The following is a 21,443-nucleotide window of genomic DNA, read 5'->3' as shown; positions in this document are numbered from 1 at the left end:
AGGGTAGGAATAGAGGGATATGGTCCCCGGAAGAAAGGATAGTAGGACTAGGGGGCACAGCCTCAAGATAAAGCGGGGGGCGGTTTAGAACGGAGTTGAGGAGGAACTTCTTCACTCAGAGGGTGGTGAATCTCTGGAATTCTCTGCCCGTTGAAGTGGTGGAGGCTGCCTCGCTCAATATTTTTAAGACGCGGGTTGATGGGTTTTTGATAAGAGAGGGGATTAAGGGTTATGGGGAGAGGGCGGGAATGTGGAACTGAGCCACGACAGATCAGCCATGATCTTATTGAATGGCGGGGCAGGCTCGAGGGGCTAGATGGCCTACTCCTGCTCCTGCTCCTATTTCTTATGTTCTTATAAGGGTAGGGGGTTTTAGTTAAGTTGGGCAGCATGGTCAGTGCAGACTTGGAGGGCCGAAGGGCCTGTTCCTGCGCTGTAATTTTCTTTGTTATCCAAAAACGCGGATTAATAAAAGTCTTCATGTGGATTTGTTAAAGATAAACTGTATTTGATTAACTTCTGCCTTACCTCGGTCAGAGAGAGTTAGAACGTTAGGGATGTGAGCAAGCTGGAGGGAGGCAGGTCAGGAGGAGTCGGGGGTCGGGGTATTGGTTGGAAGATCGAGGGGCGGGGTGCATGTGGGGGCTGTGGGATGAGGGGGCGCAGGAGTGAGGGGTTGTGGGGGCAGGGTGGTTGTGGGAGTGGGGGGTGTGAGGGCAGGAGGGGATGCGGTGGGTGAGGAGTGGGGGAGGCGCAGGGGCGGGGGGATTGTGGGGGTGGATGGTGTGAGGGGCAGGGGTTGTGGGGGTGCGGTTGCGGGGCGGGGTTGCAGGGGCTGGAGGATGCGGGTGGGTGGGGGGAATTGTGGGGGTGGGGTGTGGGGGGGTTGTGGGTGGTGCAGGGTGCAGGGACAGGGGTTGTGGGAGCGAGGGGGTGCGGGAGTGGAGGGTGTGTGGATGCAGGCGTTGGGGAGAGTTGTGAGACTGGGGGTGGGGTGTGCGGGGGTGTGGAGGGTTGTGGGGGTGGGGTGGTGCAGGGGTTGGGGGATGTGGGAGTGGGGGATGTGTGGATGCGGGGGGTGGCGTTGTGGATGTGGGGGGCTGGAGGGAGTTGTGGGGAGCTGGGGGGGAGTTGTGAGGGTACAGGAATGTGGGGGTGGGGGTGTGGGGTTCGGGGGGGGTGGGGTGGTATTGGGAGGGGTGGTGCCAGGGTGTTGGGCCGAAGGGCCTGTTTCCATTGAACATAGAACAGTACAGCATAGTACAAGCCCTTCGGCCCTCAATGTTGTGCCGAGCTTTGTCCGAAACCAAGATCAAGCTACCCACTCCCTATAATTCTGGAGTGCTCCATGTGCCTATCCAATAACTGCCTGTAAGTTCCTAAAGTGTCCGACTCCACTATCGCAGCAGGCAGTGTATTCCACACCCCAACCACTCTCTGAGTAAAGAATCTACCTCGAACATAAGAACATAAGAAATAGGAGCAGGAGTAGGCCATCTAGCCCTTCGAGCCTGCTCCGCCACTCAAAAAGATCATGGCTGATCTGAAGTGGATCAGTTCCACTTTCCCGCTTTCTCCCCATAACCCTTAATTCCCCTGTCTGTCAAAAACCTATCTACCCGTGACTTAAATATATTTAGCAAGGTAGCCTCCACCACTTCAACGGGCAGAGAATTCCAGAGATTCACCACCCTTTGAGTGAAGAAGTTCCTCCTCAACTCTGATCTAAAATGCCCCCCCACTTATCTTGAGGCTGTGTCCTCTAGTCCTGCTATCCTTTCTAAGCGGGAAGAATCTCTCTACCTTTACCCTATACATCCCTTTATCTTATACGTCTCTATAAGATTCCCCCTCATCCTTCTAAACTCCAACGAGAACAGACCCAGTCTATTTAGTCTCTCTTCATAGTCCAACCCCCTCATCTCTGGTATCAGCCTAGTGAACCTCCTCTGTACTCCCTACAAGGCCAATATATCCTTGCGCAAGTACGGCGACCAAAACTGCACACAGTACTGCAGCTGCGGCCTCACCAGTACCCTGCACAATTGCAGCAAGACCTCCTTACTTTTATATTCTATCCCCCTCGCTATAAAGGCCAGCATTCCATTCGCCTTCTTGATCACCTGCTGCACCTGCAGACTGGGTTTTTGCGACTCAGGCACAAGGACCCCCAGGTCCCTCTGCACCATAGCTTGCTGCAGCTTTTCGCCCTTTAAATAGTAATCCCTCCTACTATTATTCCTGCCAAAGTGGATAACCTCACACTTGCTAACATTATACTCCATCTGCCAGGTCCTCGCCCACTCGCTTAGCCTATCCAGATCCCTCTGCAGGCTTCCCACACCCTCCACGCAATTTGCTTTTCCACTCATCTTCGTGTCATCAGCAAACTTCGTCACCCTATACTTAGCCCCCTCCTCCAGATCATCTATATAAATGGTAAATAGCTGAGGCCCCAGCACCGATCCCTGCGGCACTCCACTAACTAGTCACCAACCGCCAATCCGAATAGCACCCATTGATACCAACTCTCTGCTTCCTATTAGACAACCAATCCTCTATCCATGCTAACACCTTACCCCCAACTCTGTGCACCCTAACCTTCTCTGGCAACCTTTTATGAGGCACCTTATCAAACACCTTTTGAAAATCTAAAAACACCACATCCACCAGTTCCCCTCTGTCTATCACTCTAGTCACATCCTCATAGAAATCCAATAAATTCGTCAAACACGACTCCGTAACGAATCCGTGCTGCGTCTGCTCTATCAAACCATTCTTTTCTAGGTGCCTCACTATTTCTTTTTTGATGACAGATTCAAGCATTTTTCCAACAACAGTTTAAAACCTGTTTAAATAAGTTTAAAGCATTTTCGCGGGCTTTTTGTGTTTGCCGCTTTAAGAATTCAAAGGGCGTGGATAGCAGGGATTTGTGGGTAAGCAGGCTTTTAAACAGCGCCAGGTTTAAAAGGAGCCCTGGTGTAGACAGTAGGCAGCGTCGGAGCGGGCAGCGGAGTGAGAGGGAAGCAGAGTGAGCTACTAGGGCTTAGGTTCAAAGGGCTTGGGAGAAAAGGGCCAGGTAAGTTTGCGTTGAATTCGTTCAATATTACTACAGGGAATAATGGAGGGGCATGTGATGTGCTGTTTCTGTATGATGTGGGAGCTGGTAGACCCCAGGGTCCTTCCATGTGACCATGTCTGCAGTAAGTGCAGGTTGCTGGAGCAGCTCCAGCTCAAAGTAGATGAGCTGGCCTCTGAGCTACAGACACTGAGGCTCATCAGGGGGAGGGAGGGTGCCACTGACAATGGGGTGCAAGTGACATCCACCCCCCCTAGACTGGCTAACTCTAAGGGTCAGGAACAGGAGGGGGCTGCGGAGAGGAAGGAGGGTAGGGACCGGAGGAAGGAGGGTGGGGACCGGAGGAAGGAGGGTGGGGACCAAATGCCTCAGCTTCTCAATCTGCATAACAGGTTTGAGGTTCTTGCTTCCAGTGTGGACAAAGAACGAGGGCGGTGAGGTTGGTGAGCAAACTGCACACGGTACAGTGATGCAGACACAGGTCATAGGCAAAGAGAAGGTGAAAAGGAACGTAGTAGTAATTGGGGATAGTGTGGTTAAGGGTATTGACACTGTCCTTTGTCACAATGACAAAGTGCACAGAAGGGTGTGTTGTCTGCCTGGTGCTCGGGTCCAGGATGTCGCATCTGGGCTGCAGAGGAACCTGGAGTGGGAGGGTGAGAATCCGGTCTTTGTAGTACATGTGGGTGCCAATGACGTAGGCAAAATGCGAACTGAGGATCTGGGGAGGGAGTTTGAAAAGCTGGGAATGGAATTAAAAAGTAGAACCGACAAGGTGGTTATCTCCGGACTACTGCCTGAACCAAGTGCAGACGGGCGTAGGGTTGATAAGATTAAGGAAGTGAATGGGTGGCTCAGGGATTGGTGTGGGAGGAATGGGTTTGAATTTATGGGGCATTGGCATCAGTATTGAGGTAGGTGGGACCTGTTCAGGTGGGATGGGGTTGGTCTGAACCATGCTGGGACCAGACTCCTGGCTAATCGTGTAAACAGGACTGTAGACAGGGCTTTAAACTAATTGTGGGGGGGGAGGGTGTGAGGGTAGGTGACATTACGGGGTCTAAAGTAAAGGAGAGGGTGCAGGTAAGGGAGGAGGCCAAGGATGTCCCAATAATAAAAGGAGTAGGGGGCATGAGTATGGTTGGTGGCGTTCTGGCAAATAGGGTACAGGTGAAGGCTGGGATGAAGGCACTTTATCTGAATGCACGAAACATTTGGAATAAAGTGGATGAGCTGGTGGCGCAGATCAGCACAAATGGATATAAGAACATAAGAACATAAGAAATAGGAGCAGGAGTAGGCCATCTATCTAGCCCTTCGAGCCTGCCCCGCCATTCAATAAGATCATGGCTGATCTGTTGTGGCTCAGTTCCACTTTCCGGCCCTCTCCCCATAACCCTTAATCCCCTCTCTTATCAAGAACCCATCAACCCGCTTCTTAAAAATATTTAGCGAGGCAGCCTCCACCACTTCAACGGGCAGAGAATTCCAGAGATTCACCACCCTTTGAGTGAAGAAGTTCCTCCTCAACTCCGTTCTAAACCGCCTCCCCTTTATCTTGAGGCTGTGCCCCCTAGTCCTACTGTCTTTTTTGAGCGGGAAGAGTCTCTCCACCTCTATCCTATCCATCCCATTCATCATCTTATACGTCTCAATGAGATCTCCCCTCATTCTTCTAAACTCTAACGAGTACAAGCCTAGTTTATTCAGCCTCTCCTCATAGCTCAATCCCCTCAACTCCGGTATCAGCCTAGTAAACCTCCTCTGCACTCCCTCCAGGGCCAAAATATCCTTGCGCAGGTGCGGCGCCCAAAACTGCACACAGTACTCCAGCTGCGGCCTCACCAATGCCCTATACAGCTGCAGCAAGACCTCCCTACTTTTATATTCAATCCCCCTCGCTATGAAGGCCAGCATCCCATTCGCCTTCCTGACCACCTGCTGCACCTGCAAGCTGGGTTTTTGCGACTCATGCACATGATCTGGTGGCCATTACTGAGACGTGGCTGCAAGGTGACAGGGACTGGGAGCTGAATGTCCAGGGGTATCAAGTGTTTAGGAAGGATAGGCAGGAGGAAAAAGGGGGGGGCGTAGCTCTGCTGATTAAGGATAGCATCAGGGTGGTAGTAAGGGATGATATAGGAACCAAAGAGCAGAACGTGGAGATTAGGAACAGCAAAGGGAGGAAGACGCTGGTGGGTGTTGTTTATAGGCCCCCGAATAATGATCTGGAGGTGGGGCGGGCTGTTAACGCGCAAATAAATGCGGCGTGCAGGAATGGGACAGCGATAATTATGGGGGATTTCAATCTACATATTGATTGGTCGACCCATGTTGGACATGGTGGGCTTGAGGAGGAGTTCTTGGAATGCTGCCGGGATAGTTTCCTCGAACAATGTGTGTTGGAGCCGACGAGGGAGCGAGCTATCTTGGATCTGGTGTTATGTAATGAAGCGGGTAGAATTAGGGACCTTGTCGTGAAGGATCCTCTTGGGAAGGGTGATCATTGTATGGTGGAGTTTCTGATGCAGATGGAGGAGGAGAAAGTGGGTTCCCGGACATGTGTCCTTTGTTTGAACAGAGGGGAGTATGGTAGGATGAGAGAGGAATTGGCGAATGTTGATTGGGGGAGTGCATTGGACGGTAGGTCTGCTGAGGAACAGTGGAGGATCTTTAAGGAGATCTTTCTTGGTGCTCAGCAGAAATTTATTCCGATGGTTAAAAAGGATCGTAGGAGGAGAGATAATCAGCCGTGGATAACGAAGGAGGTGAAGGAAAGTGTTAAATTAAAAGCGGATGCGTTTAGAGTAGCTAAGAATAGTGGGCGAGAAGAGGATTGGGAGAGGTTTAAATGTCAACAAAGAATGACAAAGAAGTTGATAAAGAAGGGTAGGATAAACTATGAAGCTGGGCTAGCGCTTAATATAAAAAAGGATAGCAAGAGTTTTTATAAATACATAAAAAGGAAGAGGCTGGCTAGGGTGAACGTTGGACCTTTAGAGGATGAGAGGGGGGACTTAGTGGTAGGGGATGGGGAAATGGCTGAGGCCCTGAATAACTTTTTTGTTTCGGTCTTCACGGAGGAGGACGTGAATAATTTGCCGGGTGTTAGCGATGGAAAGATGGTAGGAGTGGAGGGCCTGAATGACATTATTGTTACTAGAGAGATGGTGCTCGACAGACTGGAGGGACTGATTGTGGACAAGTCCCCAGGACCGGATGGAATGCATCCAAGGGTTCTGAAGGAAATGGCGGAGGTGATAGTGGATGCCTTGGTGATTATTTTCCAAACGTCACTGGATTCCGGGGAAGTGCCGGAAGATTGGAAAACGGCTAATGTTATGCCGTTGTTTATGAAGGGTGGCAGGCAAAAGGCGGGCAATTATAGGCCGGTTAGTTTAACGTCTGTTGTAGGAAAAATGTTAGAATCCGTGATCAAGGAGAAAATAGCGAGGCATCTTGAGGAGAATTGTTTGGTAGAGCAGATGCAGCACGGTTTTGTTAAGGGGAAGTTGTGTCTGACGAATTTATTGGAGTTCTATGAGGATGTGTCTAGAGCCGGTGGATGTGGTGTTTCTTGATTTTCAGAAGGCGTTTGACAAGGTGCCTCACAACAGGTTATTACAGAAGGTCAGGGGGCATGGAGTTGGGGGTAGGGTGTTAGCGTGGATAGAGGATTGGTTGTCAAATAGGAGGCAGAGAGTGGGGGTCAATGGGTGCTATTCGGATTGGTGGTTGGTGACTAGTGGAGTGCCCCAGGGGTCGGTGCTGGGGCCTCAGCTATTCACCATTTATATGGATGATCTGGAGGAGGGAACCGAGTGTAGGGTGTCGAAATTTGCTGATGACACCAAGATTGGTGGAACGGCAAATTGTGCAGAGGGTGTGGAAAGTCTGCAGAAGGATCTACATAGGCTGGGCGAATGGGCCAGGAGCTGGCAAATGGAATTTAATGTTGGCAAATGTGAGGTTGTCCACTTTGGTAGGAATAATGGTAGGAAGGACTATTACTTACGTGGCGAAAAACTGCAGCATGCGACAGTGCAGAGGAACCTCGGGGTCCTTGTGCATGAGTCGCAAAAACCCAGCCTGCAGGTGCAGCAGGTGGTCAGGAAGGCGAATGGGATGCTGGCCTTCATAGCGAGGGGGATTGAATATAAAAGTAGGGAGGTCTTGCTGCAGCTGTATAGGGCACTGGTAAGGCCGCAGCTGGAGTACTGTGCGCAGTTTTGGTCGCCGCACTTACGCAAGGATATTTTGGCCTTGGAGGGAGTGCAGAGGAGGTTTACTAGGCTGATTCCGGAGTTGAGGGGGTTGAACTATGAGGAGAGGCTGAATAAACTAGGCTTGTACTCGTTAGAGTTTAGAAGAATGAGGGGATATCTCATTGAGACGTATAAGATGTTGAATGGGATGGATAGGATAGAGGTGGAGAGACTCTTCCCGCTCAGAAAGGACAGTAGGACTAGAGGGCACAGCCTCAAGATAAAGGGGGGGCGGTTTAGAATGGAGTTGAGGAGGAACTTCTTCACTCAAAGGGTGGTGAATCTCTGGAATTCTCTGCCCGTTGAAGTGGTGGAGGCTGCCTCGCTCAATATTTTTAAGACGCGGGTTGATAGGTTTTTGATAGGCAAGGGGATTAAGGGTTACGGGGAGAGGGCGGGAATGTGGAACTGAGCCACGACAGATCAGCCATGATCTTATTGAATGGCGGGGCAGGCTCGAGGGGCTAGATGGCCTACTCCTGCTCCTATTTCTTATGTTCTTATGTTAACAGACGTTAAACTAACCAACCTATAATTCCCTGCCTTTTGTCTGCTACCTTTTTTAAACAGCGGCGTAACATTAGCCATTTTCCAATCTTCTGGTACCTCCTCGGAGTCCAGCGAATTTTGATAAATAATTACTAAGGCATCCACTATCATCTCTGCCATTTCCTTCAGAACCCTGGGATGCATTCCATCCGGTCCTGGGGACTTGTCCACCTTCAGTCCCATTAGTCTATCCCTCCTATATCTCCCACCATGAACCTTATAATTATGCCTCCTAATAACAGCTCCATCCACCCGAGGAAATAGTCTCTGCACGTCCACTTTATCTATCCCCCTCATTATCTTATAAACCTCTATTAAGTCGCCTCCCATCCTCCTCTGCTCTAAAGGGAAAAATCATAGCTCCCTCAACCTTTCTTTATAAGACCTACCCTCCAAACCAGGCAGCATCCTGGTAAATCTCCTCTGCACTCTCTCCAATGCTTCCACATCCTTCTTATAGTGAGGTGACCGGAACTGCACACAATATTCCAAATGTGGTCTCACCAAGGTATAGTTGCAGCATAACCCCACAGCTCTTAAACTCTAACCCCCTGTTAATAAACGCTAACACACTATATGCCTTCTTCATAGCTTTATCCACTTGAGTGGCAACCTTCAGAGATCTGTGGATGAATGAACCCCAAGATCTCTCAGTTCCTCCACATTCCTCAGAACCCTGTCGTTGACCCTGTAATCCGCATTCAAGTTTGTCCTACCAAAATGAATCACCTCGCACTTATCAGGGTTAAACACCATCTGCCACTTTTCAGCCCAGCTCTGCATCCTATCAATGTCTCTTGGTGGCCTACAACAGCCCTCCACCTCATCCACTACTTCACCAATCATGGTGTCGTCAGCAAATTTACTGACCCACCCTTCAGCCCCCTCTTCCAAGTCATTGATAAAAATCAGAAATAACAGAGAACCCAGCACTGATCCCTGTGGCACACCGCTGGTAACTGGCCTCCAGTCTGAAAATTTTCCCTCCACCACCACTCTCTCTCTTCTATGAGACAGTAAGAAGTCTCACAACACCAGATTAAAGTCCAACAAGTTTATTTGATAGTAAATGCCACTAGCTTTTGGAATGCTGTTGGTTCATCAGGTGAGTGGAGAGTGGACAGAGCTCTCCACTCATCCTGACAAAGGAACAGCGTGTTTACCCCAGTCCAACACCAGCATCTCCACTTCAATGAGACAGCCAATTACTTATCCAATTGGCCAAATTTCCCTCTATCCCACATCTCCTTACTTTCTTCATGAGCTTACCATGGGGAACCTTATCAAACACCTTACTAAAATCCATGTATACAACATCAACTGCTCTACCTTCATCTACAGACTTAGTTACCTCCTCAAAAAGTTCAATCAAATTTGTGAGGCAAGACTCAACCTTTACGAATACATACTGCCTATCCCGGATTAAGCTGCATCTTTCCAAATGGTCATAAATCCTATCCCTCACCTTTTCCATTAACTTACCGATCACTGAAGTACGACTAACCGGCCTATAATTACCAGGGTCATTCCTATTTCCTTTCTTGAACAACATTTGCCACTCTCCAGTCCTCTGGCACTATCCCCATGGACAGTGAGGACCCAGAGACCAAAGCCAAAGGCTCTACAATCTCATCCCTTGCCTCCCAAAGAATCCTAAGATATATCCCATCTGGCCCAGGGGATCTACTGACCCTCAGGTTTTTTAAAATTGCTAATACATCTTCTCTCAGGACATCTTCCCCTCCAGCCTATCAGCCTGTATCACACTCTCATCCTCAAAAACATGGCCCCTCTCCTTGGTAAACGCTGAAGTATTCATTCATCTCCTCTCCTATCTCTTCTGACTCCATGCACAAGTTCCCACTACTATCCTTGACTGGCCCTAACCTCACCCTGGTCATTCTTTTATTTTTCACGGAACAGTAAAAAGCCTTGGGGTTTTCTTTTACCCGGCCCACCAAGGACTTCTCATGCCTCCTTCTAGCTCTCATAAGGCTTTTGTCCATCTTTCGCTCTGAGTCCTGATTCCGATAATAGTCGCATCTCCCACCACAGCCTCAGCGGAGTTGGACCAATTGAACACAATCTTAGAAATACAGGCTCTTTTAGCCTCTCTGCCATTCAGTATGATCACAGCTGAATCTCTATCTCAACATTATTCTCACGTTCTCTCCGTACACCTTAACATCTTTAGAGTCTGTAGGCGCAATCTTCGGGTCCTTTCCAATCTGACACTGGAAATACCTATCCGGAATCAATGGACATTTCAGTGATCCGTGAAATTGTCGTCCCACTGCAACAATTCCTACGATAGGCAGGACTGGAAAACGTACCCATGGAAATCTATTTCCTTCTGAAATATATTCAGTGACTTAGCTTCCACAGCTTTCTGTGGGAGAGAATTCCACAGTTCACCAGCCTCTGAGTGAAGAAATTTCTCCATCTGCCATTCATCCATCCTAAATGACCTGACCCACATTCTGGGACTGTGACCCTTTGCAATAGAGCCCTCCAGCCAGAGGAAACAACATCCTTGCATCTAGTCTGTCCGGCGCTGTCAGGATTTTATATGTTTTAATGAGATCCCCTCTTAGTCTTCTAAATTTTAATGAATACAGGTCCAGTCAACCTAATCTCTCCTTGTATGACAATCCTGCCATCCCAGGAATCAGTCTGTTGACCCTTCACTGCAATCCCTCTATGGCAAGTATATCCTTTGGCAGATAGCCTGCATGCAATATTTCAGATGTGCTCTCACCAAAGGACGGAGCCTGAAACTCTGTTCTCTCTGTCAGTTTGCACTGGGAAACTCATTGAGAGGGGGCATTGGCCTAGTTGTATTATCACTAGATTATTAATCTGGAAACTCAGTTAATATGCTAGAGACTCAGATTCAAATCTCGCCACAGCAAATGATGGAATTTGAATTCAATAAAAAAAATCCGGAATTAAGAATCTACTGATGACCATGAAACCATTGCCTATTGTCAGAAAAACCCATTTGGTTCACTAATGTCCTTTAAGGAAGGAAATCTGAAGTTCTTACGTGGTCTGGCCTACACGTGACTCCAGAGCCACAGCAATGTAGCTGACTCTCAACTTCAGTCAGGCAACTAGGGACGGGTAATAAATGCTGGCCAGACAGCCACGCCCATGTTCCATGAATAAATTTTTAAAAATTCAGCTGATTGGGGAAAGAGAAGGGAAAGAAAACAACACAGAGTGAGTTAAGCACCAGCTTAGTTATTAGAACATAATGAAGACACCTACCAGAACATAAAGACTGCCACGATTCCAAAGGTCACTATTAGCTGTGCCATCAAGATGGCATAAACCTGGTGGGAGTACAAGAGTTCATAAAGATCAGTCTAGGTTCATTACACCATTAAGTAAAACATTACCTTCCAAGCAGTGGAAGCAGAGACAAGGGTACACTGCTGAGAGGCAGACCGAAGATCAATGGGGAGAGGAGTGTTGGTGAGGGAGGAAATGGGGAACAAAGGCACCACACTGAATAAGTGAGAAAGAGTAGGCAGTGGCCAGTGCCAGGGTGGGTGTGCCAAAGATCGGGGGTGAGACCAATAGTCAAGATGGGGTCATAAAGGGGTAATGGCTGGGGTTTTGGGAAACGAGGAAATGGCTGAGACTTTAAATAAGTTTTTTGTGTTGGTCATCACGGAGGAGCACACAAATAGCTTATTGAATATTAACAATCGAGTGTTGGTAGGAGGTGAGGTCCTTAATACAATTGCTGTTACTAAAGAGGTAGTGCTTGGTAGACTAATGGGACTGAAGGTAGACAAGTCCCCGGGCCCGGATGGAATGCATGCCATGAAAGAAATGGCAGAAGTAATAGCAGATGTGTTAGTAGTTATTTATCAAAATTCTGGGGAAGTGCCGACTGATGGAAAACAGCTACTGATACGCTGCTGTTTAAAAAAAGGAAGTAGACAAAAGGCAGGTAACGACAGGCCAGTTAGCTTAATGTCTGTAGTTGGGAAAATGTTGGAATCCATCATTAAAGAAGAAATAGCAGGATATCTGGAAAGGAATGGTTCGATCAAGCGGGCGCAGCATGGATTCATGATGGGGAAGTCACGTTTGACGAATTTACTGGATTTTTATGAAGATGTGACTAGTGCAGTTGACAGAGGGGAACCGGTGGATGTGATGTTTTTAGATTTCCAGAAGGCGTTCAATAAGGTGCCTCACAAAAGATTGCTACAGAAGGTTAGGGTACACAGAGTTGGGGGTAAAGTGCTGGCGTGGATTGAGGATTGGCTATCTAACAGGAAGCAGAGAGTTGGAATAAATGGGTGCTTTTCTGGTTGGCAGTTGGTGACTAGTGGCATACTGCAGTGATCGGTGCTCCGGCCTCAACTGTTTACCATTTACACAGACGATCTGGAGGAGTGGACTGACTGTAGGGATACAAAGTTTGCTGATGACACGAAGGTGAGTGGAAAAGCGAATTGTGTGGAGGACGCGGAAAATCTGCAGAGAGATTTGGACAGGCTGAGTGAATGGGTGAGGATCTGGCAGATGGAGTGTAATGTTGGCAAATGTGGGGTTATCCACTTTGGAAGAAATAATAATAAAATGGAATATTATTTAAATGGTGAAAAATTACAACATGCTACTGTGCAGAGGGATCTGGGGGTCCTTGTGCATGAATCGCAAAAACTCAGTCTTGCAGGTGCAGCAGGTGATCAAGAAGGCGAATGGAATGTAGGCCTTTATCGCGAGGGAGACAGAATATAAAAGTAGGGAGGTCTTGCTGCAACTGTACAAGGCACAGGTGAGGCCGCAACTGGAGTACTGTGTGCAATTTTGGTCGCCTTATTTGCGAAAGGATATATTGGCCTTGGAGGGAGTACAGAGAAGGTTCACCAGGTTGATAATGGAGATGAGGGGGTTAGCTTATGAGGAGAGATTGAATAGATTGGGCCTGTACACATTGGAGTTTAGAAGGCTGAGGGGTGCTCTTATAGAGACATATAAGATAACGAAGGAGCTAGATAGGATAGAGGTAGAGAGATTCTTTCCACTTAGAAAGGAAACAAGAACTAGAGGGCACAGCCTCAAAATAAGGGGGGGGGGGTCAGTTTATAACAGAGTTGAGGAGGAACTTCTTCTCTCAGAGGGGAGTGAATCTCTGGAATTCTCTGCCCATTGAAGTGGTGGAGGCTACCTCGTTGAATATGTTTAAGTCGCGGCTAGATAGATTTCTAATCGATAAGGGAATTAAGGGTTATGGGGAGCAGATGGGTAAGTGGAACTGATCCACTTCAGATCAGCCATGATCTTATTGAGTGGCGGGGCAGGCTCGAGGGGCTAGATGGCCCACTCCAGTTCCTATTTCTTATGTTCGGGCTGGGGGGGATGGAGAGGGGTAGAGGGCAAGGTTCAGGGGTGGAGATGCACGGACTGGGTGGGGGCAGGGGTGTAAGGACACAGGTGGAAGGGGATAGGTGTGTGACAAGCAGCATCACTTTTTTGACCTTCGGTTGCCCAGATTTGAACGGGACACAAATGTACCTTCTGGATAAACATGTGCCGTATCTTCCGGTTGTTCCAGGAATCCGTGGCAAATCCATCAATGCTCCCAATGCTGCTGGGATCAGCATAGGCGCTGTACATGGAAGGTCCATACCCACTGCTGTATCCAATATCTACATAGCAAAACAAAAGGCAAACACTAAAACCTGATTAGATTCTAACCTGTAACTCACTCCTTTGTATTCAATCATACACAAGCTCATGACAAGTACAGTGCAGGTTACACATAAAGCTCTTTGATTACAATATATAACTGAGGTACAGTACTGGTGGGGACAGGTCTGTCACAGTATAACACTGGGGTACAGTACTGGTGGGAACGGGTCTGTCACTGCATAACACTGGGGTACAGTACTGATGGGGATGGGTCTGTCGCAGTATAACACTGGGGTACAGTACTGGTGGGGACAGGTATGTCATTGTATAAGACTGGGATACAGTACTGGTGGGGACGGGTCAGTCATTGTACAACACTGGGGTACAGTACTGGTGGGGACGAATCTGTCGCAGTATAACACTGGGGTACAGTACTGGTGGGGACGGGTCTGTCTCTGTATAACACTGGGGTACAGTACTGGTGGGGACGGGTCTGTCACTGTATAACACTGGGGTACAGTACTGGTGGGGACGGGTGTGTCACTGTATAACAGTGGGGTACAGTACTGGTGGGGACGGGTCTGTCATTGTCCAACACTGGGGTACAGTACTGGTGGGGATGGGTCTGTCACTGTATAACACTGGGGTACAGTACTGGTGGGGACGGGTCTGTCGCTGTATAACAGTGGGGTACAGTACTGGTGGGGACGGGTATGTCATTGTATAACACTGGGGTACAGTACTGGTGGGGACGGGTCTGTCACTGTATAACGCTGGGGTACAGTACTGATGGGGATGGGTATGTCATTGTATAACACTGGGGTACAGTACTGGTGGGGACAGGTCTGTCGCTGTATAACACTGGGGTACAATACTGGTGGAGATGGGTATGTCACTGTATAACACTGGGGTACAGTACTGGTGGGGATGGGTATGTCATTGTATAACACTGGGGTACAGTACTGGTGTGTATGGTCTGTCATTGTATAACACTGGGGTATGGTACTGGTGTGGATGGGTATGTCATTTTTTAAATTGCATTGCTGGGTTGTGGGGTTTTTTTTTTCCCTTTGTGCTTTCAATAGAGGGTCCTAGGTGCAAGGGCTGTTGGGAAGGGAGTGAGGGAGTATAAAAACAAGGCCACAGTAGATAGCAGGTAGTGTTGGGAGTGGGTGCTGAGTGAGTACTTCAAGGGCTTTGGCTCACAGGGCTTAGGCAAGGTGAGTTACTGGTCAAGTTTTTCAAAGTGTGTCCATAGGACTGAGGTTAGTCAAATAAATGGCAGGGACCATGGGGAGATGTGTCAGCTGTGTAAGGTGCAATATGTGGGAGTTCCTGGAGACACAGCATCTCCAGAGGGTCCACATCTGCACCAAATGTCTGGAGTTGCAGTGTTTGAGGGCCTGGGTTAGGCAACTGGAGTTGAGGCTGGAGGATTTATTTTTAGTGAGGGAAAATGAGGCACAAATGAATAGGAACCAGGTTCAAGAGGGGATCTCAGAGTTAAGGAGGGGGGATGGGTGGGTTACAGTTAGGAAGGGGAAAAAGGAGAGTAGTGTTCCAAAGGCTACCCCAGGGGTAGTCTCTCAAGATAGCAGGGGTAAGGCACCAACTGAAGTGGAAAGGGCATGAGGGGAAGAGGAAAATGCCTCAGAGGGAAGGAAAGGGGCTGGATGTGAAATAGTGGTGGGGGATGGGAGGGTTAGAGGAATTGATAGGTGGTTCTGTGGGCAAAAGTGGGACTCCAGGATGGTGGTCTGCCTCCCTGGAGCTTGGGTACAGGATGTGTCAGAGGGTAGAGGGAATCTTGAAGGGCCAAGGGACCCAGGCGGATGTAATTATACATGTAGGAAAGAAGGACGTAGGAAGGAAGAGTAGGGGGGAAATACGTACGCAGTTCAGGGAGTTGGGAGCCAGGCTGAAGTGTAGGGCCTCCAGGGTGGCGATCTCTGGGCTGCTGCCAGTGCCCAGAGATAGCAGGGATAAGAATAATGAGATCCTGCAGCTGAATGCATGGCTGAGGGATTGGTGCAGGACAGAGGGTTTTAGTTTTGTTGACCATTGGGAAGTCTTTGCAAAGGAAGGGCACTTGTATAAGAGGGATAGGGAACACTTAAATGGGAAGGGGACACATATTTTAGCTGGGAGGTTGGCTGGAGTGTTTAGGCAGGGTTTAAACTAGTATGGAGGGGGGATGGGGAGGAGAGAGACAGCTCAGGCACTGGGAGTGAGTTGGAGGTCAGGGGAAGTCTAGTTGATAGGGAAATCCCCCAGGAGAAGGAGGATCCGAGAGGGCCTGAGGATCTTAGGTGCATCTGTTTTAATGCAAGGAGTGTGACGGGAAAGTCGGATGAACTTAGGGCCTTGATGTTCGTGAGGAATTTAGATGTGGTGGCAGTGACAGACGTGGTTAAAGGAGGGGCAGGACTGGCAGCTAAATATTCCGGGGTATAAGTGTTTTAGGCGTGATAGAGGGTTGAAAAGAGGAGGGGGAGTGGCGCTCTTAGTTAGGGAGCAGATCACAGCGGTGCAGAGGGAGGATAACATGGAGGGGTTGGAAATTGAGTCTCTGTGGGTGGAGTTGAGGAATGGGAAGGGGGCTGTTACTATGCTAGGAGTGTCCTATAGGCCGCCTGATAGCCTGCAGGCAGTGGAAGAGGGTATATGTAGGGACATTTTGGATAAGTGTAGGAAGAATAGGGTTGTTGCAGTGGGAGATTTTAATCTCCCTGGGGTGGATTGGAAAGTGCCTAGAGCTGGGGGGTCTGATGGGGAGGAATTCGTAAGATGTGTATTGGAAGGATCCTTGCAACAATATGTAGATAGCCCGGCTAGAGAGGGGGCGATACTGGATTTAGTTCTGGGAAATGAGCCGGGTCAGGTGGTTGAGGTTGCGGTAGGTGAACATGTGGCTAATAGTGACCACAACTCCGTCTACTTTAGGATACGAACGGAAAAAGACGACAGCTGTCCTAAGGGGAGGGTGCTAAATTGGGGGAAGGCTAGATACAGCCAGATTAGGCAGGAGCTTAGGGATACAGACTGGGATAGGCTGTTGGACGGCAAGACCACGTTAGGCATGTGGGAGTCTTTCAAGGGAAAACTGCAAAGGGTGCAGGAAAGGTATGTGCCGGTTAGGAGAAAGGATGGGAAAGGTAGGATTAGGGAACCGTGGATTACTAGAGATATAGAAGACCTAGTTAGGAAGAAACGAGAGGTGTATGTCAGGTCTAAGCAGCTGGGAACGGAGAGAGCGTTGGACGAATACAGAGTAGGAGGGATCTCAAACGGGGAGTTGGGAGAGCAAAGAGGGGGCATGAGATGGCTTTGGCGGTAGGGTTAAGGAGAATCCAAAGGCGTTTTACTCCTATCTTAAGAAAAGGGTGGCTAGGGGTAAAATCGGTCCTCTCAGGGACAGACGTGGGGAATTCTGCTTAGAGGCAGAGGGAATGGGGGAGATCCTGAATGAATACTTTGCGCGTTAGTATTCACGAAGGAGAGGGGCTTGATGTCTAGTACTGTCATTGAGGGAGCAGTAGACCAATTGAAAGATCTATTGATTACGAGGGAAGAAGTGTTAGGGCTTTTAGAGGGCATTAAAACCGATAAATCTCTGGGGCCTGAGTGCATTTATCCTAGGCTGCTTAGAGGCGAGGGATGAGATTGCTGGGCCTCTGACGCGAATCGTTGTCTCTTCTTTGGACACAGGTGAGATCCCAGAGGACTAGAGGATGGCGAACGTGGTACCGTTGTTTAAAAAGGGTAGGAGGGATAGCCCAGGTAACTATAGGCCGGTGAGCTTAACGTCAGTGGTAGGTAAGTTGATGGAGAGGATTCTTAGGGATAGGATGTACGCACACTTGGAGTGTTGCGATCTGATTAAGGATACGCAGCATGGCTTTGTCAAGGAAGTCTTGCCTTACGAATCTGGTAGAATTCTTTGAGGAGGTGACAAAAACGGTTGACGAAGGACGAGCCGTTGATGTCGTCTATATGGATTTCAGTAAGGCGTTTGACAAAGTTCCTCATGGTAGGTTGGTACAGAAGATTAAAGCTCATGGGATATGTGGTCAGGTATCTAGATGGGTAGAGAACTGGCTTGAAAAGAGGAGTCAGTAGTAGTGGAGGGGTCTTTTTCTAGCTGGAGGTCTGTCACTAGTGGTGTGCCGCAGGGCTCGGTTCTGGGACCTCTTCTCTTTGTAGTGTATATAAATGATTTGGAAGAGGGAGTAGGTGGTGTGATCAGCAAATTTGCTGATGACACCAAGATGGCTAGGTTGGTGGGCAGTAAGGAGCAGTGTCTGGCAATACAGCGGGATATTGATAGGCTGGTTGATTGGGCAGATACGTGGCAAATGGAGTTTAATCTGGATAGATGTGAGGTGATGCATTTTGGCCAGAATAATGTAGGGGGGAAGTTATATGATAAAGGGTAAACCCGTAAGGAGTATAGAATTGCAGCGAGACCTGGGGGTGCAAGTGCACAAGTCTTTGAAGGTGGCAGTGCAAGTGGAGAGTGTGATGAAGAAAGCCTATGGTATGTTAGCCTTTATAGGAAGGGGTATAGAATATAAGAACTGGAGTCCAATGTTGCAGTTGTACAGAACGCTGGTTAGGCCGCATTTGGAGTACTGCGTCCAGTTCTGGTCGCCTTACTGCCAGAAGGATGTGGAGACTCTGGAGAGAGTGCAGAGGAGGTTTACCAGGATGTTGCCTGGTATGGAAGGACTGGGGTATGAGGAAAGATTGAAGAAATTGGGGCTCTTTTCCCTTGAAAGATGCTGACTGAGGGGGGATCTAATAGAGGTATATAAGATTATGAAGGGTATAGATAAACAGAGGTAAGCTATTTCTTATCCTACAGTCATGTAGGACAAGGGGCCATGGACTTAAGGTGAGGGAGGAGCAGTACAACACAGATATTAGAGGGAGGTTTTTCAGAGGGTAGTGGGGGTATGGAATGCTCTGCCAAGTAAGGTGGTGGAGGCAAACACACTAGAGTCATTTAAGAGTAACTTAGACAGGCACATGACTGAGTTGGAGATGGGTGGATATAGGAGATCCTTTTAAATAAGGGTCATTAGCATTGGGGCATCCCTGGTAATGTAAATAAGAACATAAGAAATAGGAGCAGGAGTAGGCCATCTAGCCCTTCGAGCCTGCCCCGCCATTCAATAAGATCATGGCTGATCTGTCGTGGCTCAGTTCCACTTTCCCGCCCTCTCCCCATAACCCTTAATCCCCTCTCTTATCAAGAACCCATCAACCCGCTTCTTAAAAATATTTAGCGAGGCAGCCTCCACCACTTCAACGGGCAGAGAATTCCAGAGATTCACCACCCTTTGAGTGCAGAAGTTCCTCCTCAACTCCGTTCTAAACCGCCTCCCCTTTATCTTGAGGCTGTGCCCCCTAGTCCTACTGTCTTTTTTGAGCGGGAAGGGTCTCTCCACCTCTATCCTATCCATCCCATTCATCATCTTATACGTCTCAATGAGATCTTCCCTCATTCTTCTAAACTCTAACGAGTACAAGCCTAGTTTATTCAGCCTCTCCTCATAGCTCAACCCCCTCAACTCCGGTATCAGCCTAGTAAACCTCCTCTGCACTCCCTCCAAGGCCAAAATATCCTTGCGCAGGGGCGGCGCCCAAAACTGCACACAGTACTCCAGCTGTGGCCTCACCAATGCCCTATACAGCTGCAGCAAGACCTCCCTACTTTTATATTCAATCCCCCTCGCTATGAAGGCCAGCATCCCATTCGCCTTCCTGACCACCTGTTGCACCTGCAAGCTGGGTTTTTGCGACTCATGCACAAGGACCCCGAGGTCCCTCTGCACCGTCACCTGCTGCAGTTTTTCGCCACGTAAGTAATAGTCCTTCCTACCATTCTTCCTACCAAAGTGGACCACCTCACACTTGCCAACATTAAATTCCATTTGCCATTTCCTGGCCCATTCGCCCAGCCTATCTAGATCCTTCTGCAGACTCTCCACACCCTCCGCACAATTTGCCGTTCCCCCAATCTTGGTGTCATCAGCAAATTTCGACACCCTACACTCGGTTCCCTCCTCCAGATCATCTATATAAATGGTAAATAGCTGAGGCCCCAGCACCAACCCCTGGGGCACCCCACTAGTCACCAACTGCCAATCCGAATAGCACCCATTGACCCCCACTCTCTGTCTTCTATTTGACAACCAATCCTCTATCCACGCTAACACCCTACCCCCAACTCCATGTCCCCTTACCTTCTGCAATAACCTCTTGTGAGGTACCTTGTCAAACGCCTTCTGAAAATCCAGAAAGACCACATCCACCGGCTCTCCTCTATCCACTGCCCTAGACACATCCTCATATGGTATGATGATAATGTTTTTTCTCTTTTCATTCACAGGTTTTAAGTCAGTCCACCTCGTGTCCAACGAGGGGCATACACACAATGGGTCATACTGGGGCTGCTCTTGGTTGTTCGAGATTGGCCTAGTGCTTCATGTCGTTAGTGTGTGCCTAAACTGGACAAGATACTAGGCAAGACGACAGCTCAGTGACTATCGCTGATTGCTGTGTAGACACATGGATTTGGGCCGGTGTCTGTGGGAGTTTGGGCATTCTCCCCGTGCTTGCGTGGGTTTTCTCCGGATGCTCCAGTTTCCTCCCACACCCCAAAGATGTGCTGTTCGGCTGATTGGCAGGAATAAATTGTCCCTAAATCAGTTTCCCTCAATCTGGATGGCCATAAAACATTAGACAGGGGTTGTGGGTAGAGAGGTGGACTGGTGATGTTGAGATGGCGGTGCGGGCTCGTTGGGCCAAAGGGCCTGTTTCCCAGGCTGATTTTGTTCTTTTATTGTATAACACTGGGGTACAGTACTGGTGGGGATGGGTATGTCATTGTATAACACTGGGGTGCAGTACTGGTGAGGATAAGCTTAGAAACTGTAGAGCCATAGAAAATTACAGCTCAGAAACAGGCCTTTTGGCCCTTCTTGTCTGTACCGAACCATATTTTGCCTAGTCCCACTGACTGCACTTGAACCATATCCCTCCACACCCGTCTCATTCATGAACCCATCCAAGTTTTTCTGAAACGTTAAAAGTGACCCCGCATTTACCACTTTATAGAACATAGAACATAGAACATTACAGCGCAGAACAGGCCCTTCGGCCCACGATGTTGCGCCGACCAGTTAAAAAAAAAACAATGACCCACTAACCTAAACCAATCCCTTTTCGTCCATAAACCTATCCACAGACCTCTTAAACGCCCCCAAACTAGGCGCATTTACAACTGCAGCAGGCAGGGCATTCCAATCCCTCACCACCCGCTGGGTAAAGAACCTACCCCTGACATCTGTCCTATAACTACCCCCCCTTAGTTTAAAGCCATGCCCCCTCGTGCTAGATTTTTCCATCAGAGGAAAAAGGCTATCACTATCCACCCTATCTAAACCTCTAATCATCTTATATGTTTCAATAAGATCCCCTCTTAGCCGCCTTCTTTCCAGCGAAAACAACCCCAAATCCCTCAGCCTCTCCTCATAGGATCTCCCCTCCATACCAGGCAACATCCTGGTAAACCTCCTCTGCACCCTCTCCAAAGCCTCCACATCCTTCCTGTAATGTGGGGACCAGAACTGCACACAATACTCCAAGTGCGGCCGCACCAGAGTTGTGTACAGTTGCAACATAATGCTACGACTCCTAAATTCAATCCCCCTACCAATAAACGCCAAGACACTGTATGCCTTCTTAACAACCTTATCTACTTGATTCCCAACTTTCAGGGATCTATGTACACATACACCTACATCCCTCTGCTCCTCCACACTATTCAAAGTCTTCCCGTTAGCCCTATACTCAACACATCTGTTATTCCTACCAAAGTGAATTACCTC

The 21,443-nt window shown here is 48.7% G+C and overlaps 1 protein-coding gene across 2 annotated transcripts in view; it reads right to left on the bottom strand.

Annotated features, from left to right (window-relative positions):
- faim2a (Fas apoptotic inhibitory molecule 2a) overlaps nucleotides 1-21,443 on the bottom strand; it is an 83,313-nt gene that overhangs the window by 34,210 nt on the left and 27,660 nt on the right. For both annotated transcript variants that reach the window (XM_080195021.1, XM_080195020.1), the window contains exons 3-4: nucleotides 13,432-13,565; nucleotides 11,164-11,228 (exon numbers count right to left, since the gene is read on the bottom strand). In XM_080195021.1, the coding sequence (XP_080051147.1) occupies nucleotides 11,164-11,228; nucleotides 13,432-13,565 (199 nt within the window). The remainder of the gene's footprint in view (nucleotides 1-11,163; nucleotides 11,229-13,431; nucleotides 13,566-21,443) is intronic.

The sequence above is a fragment of the Carcharhinus amblyrhynchos genome, chromosome 8 (genome assembly GCF_965287045.1).
Source record: "Carcharhinus amblyrhynchos chromosome 8, sCarAmb.v2.hapA, whole genome shotgun sequence".
In the NCBI taxonomy this organism is placed as follows: Eukaryota; Metazoa; Chordata; class Chondrichthyes; order Carcharhiniformes; family Carcharhinidae; genus Carcharhinus; species Carcharhinus amblyrhynchos.
Note: the sequence above shows the minus strand (reverse complement) of the source record. Positions and strands in the feature narration are given on the sequence as shown.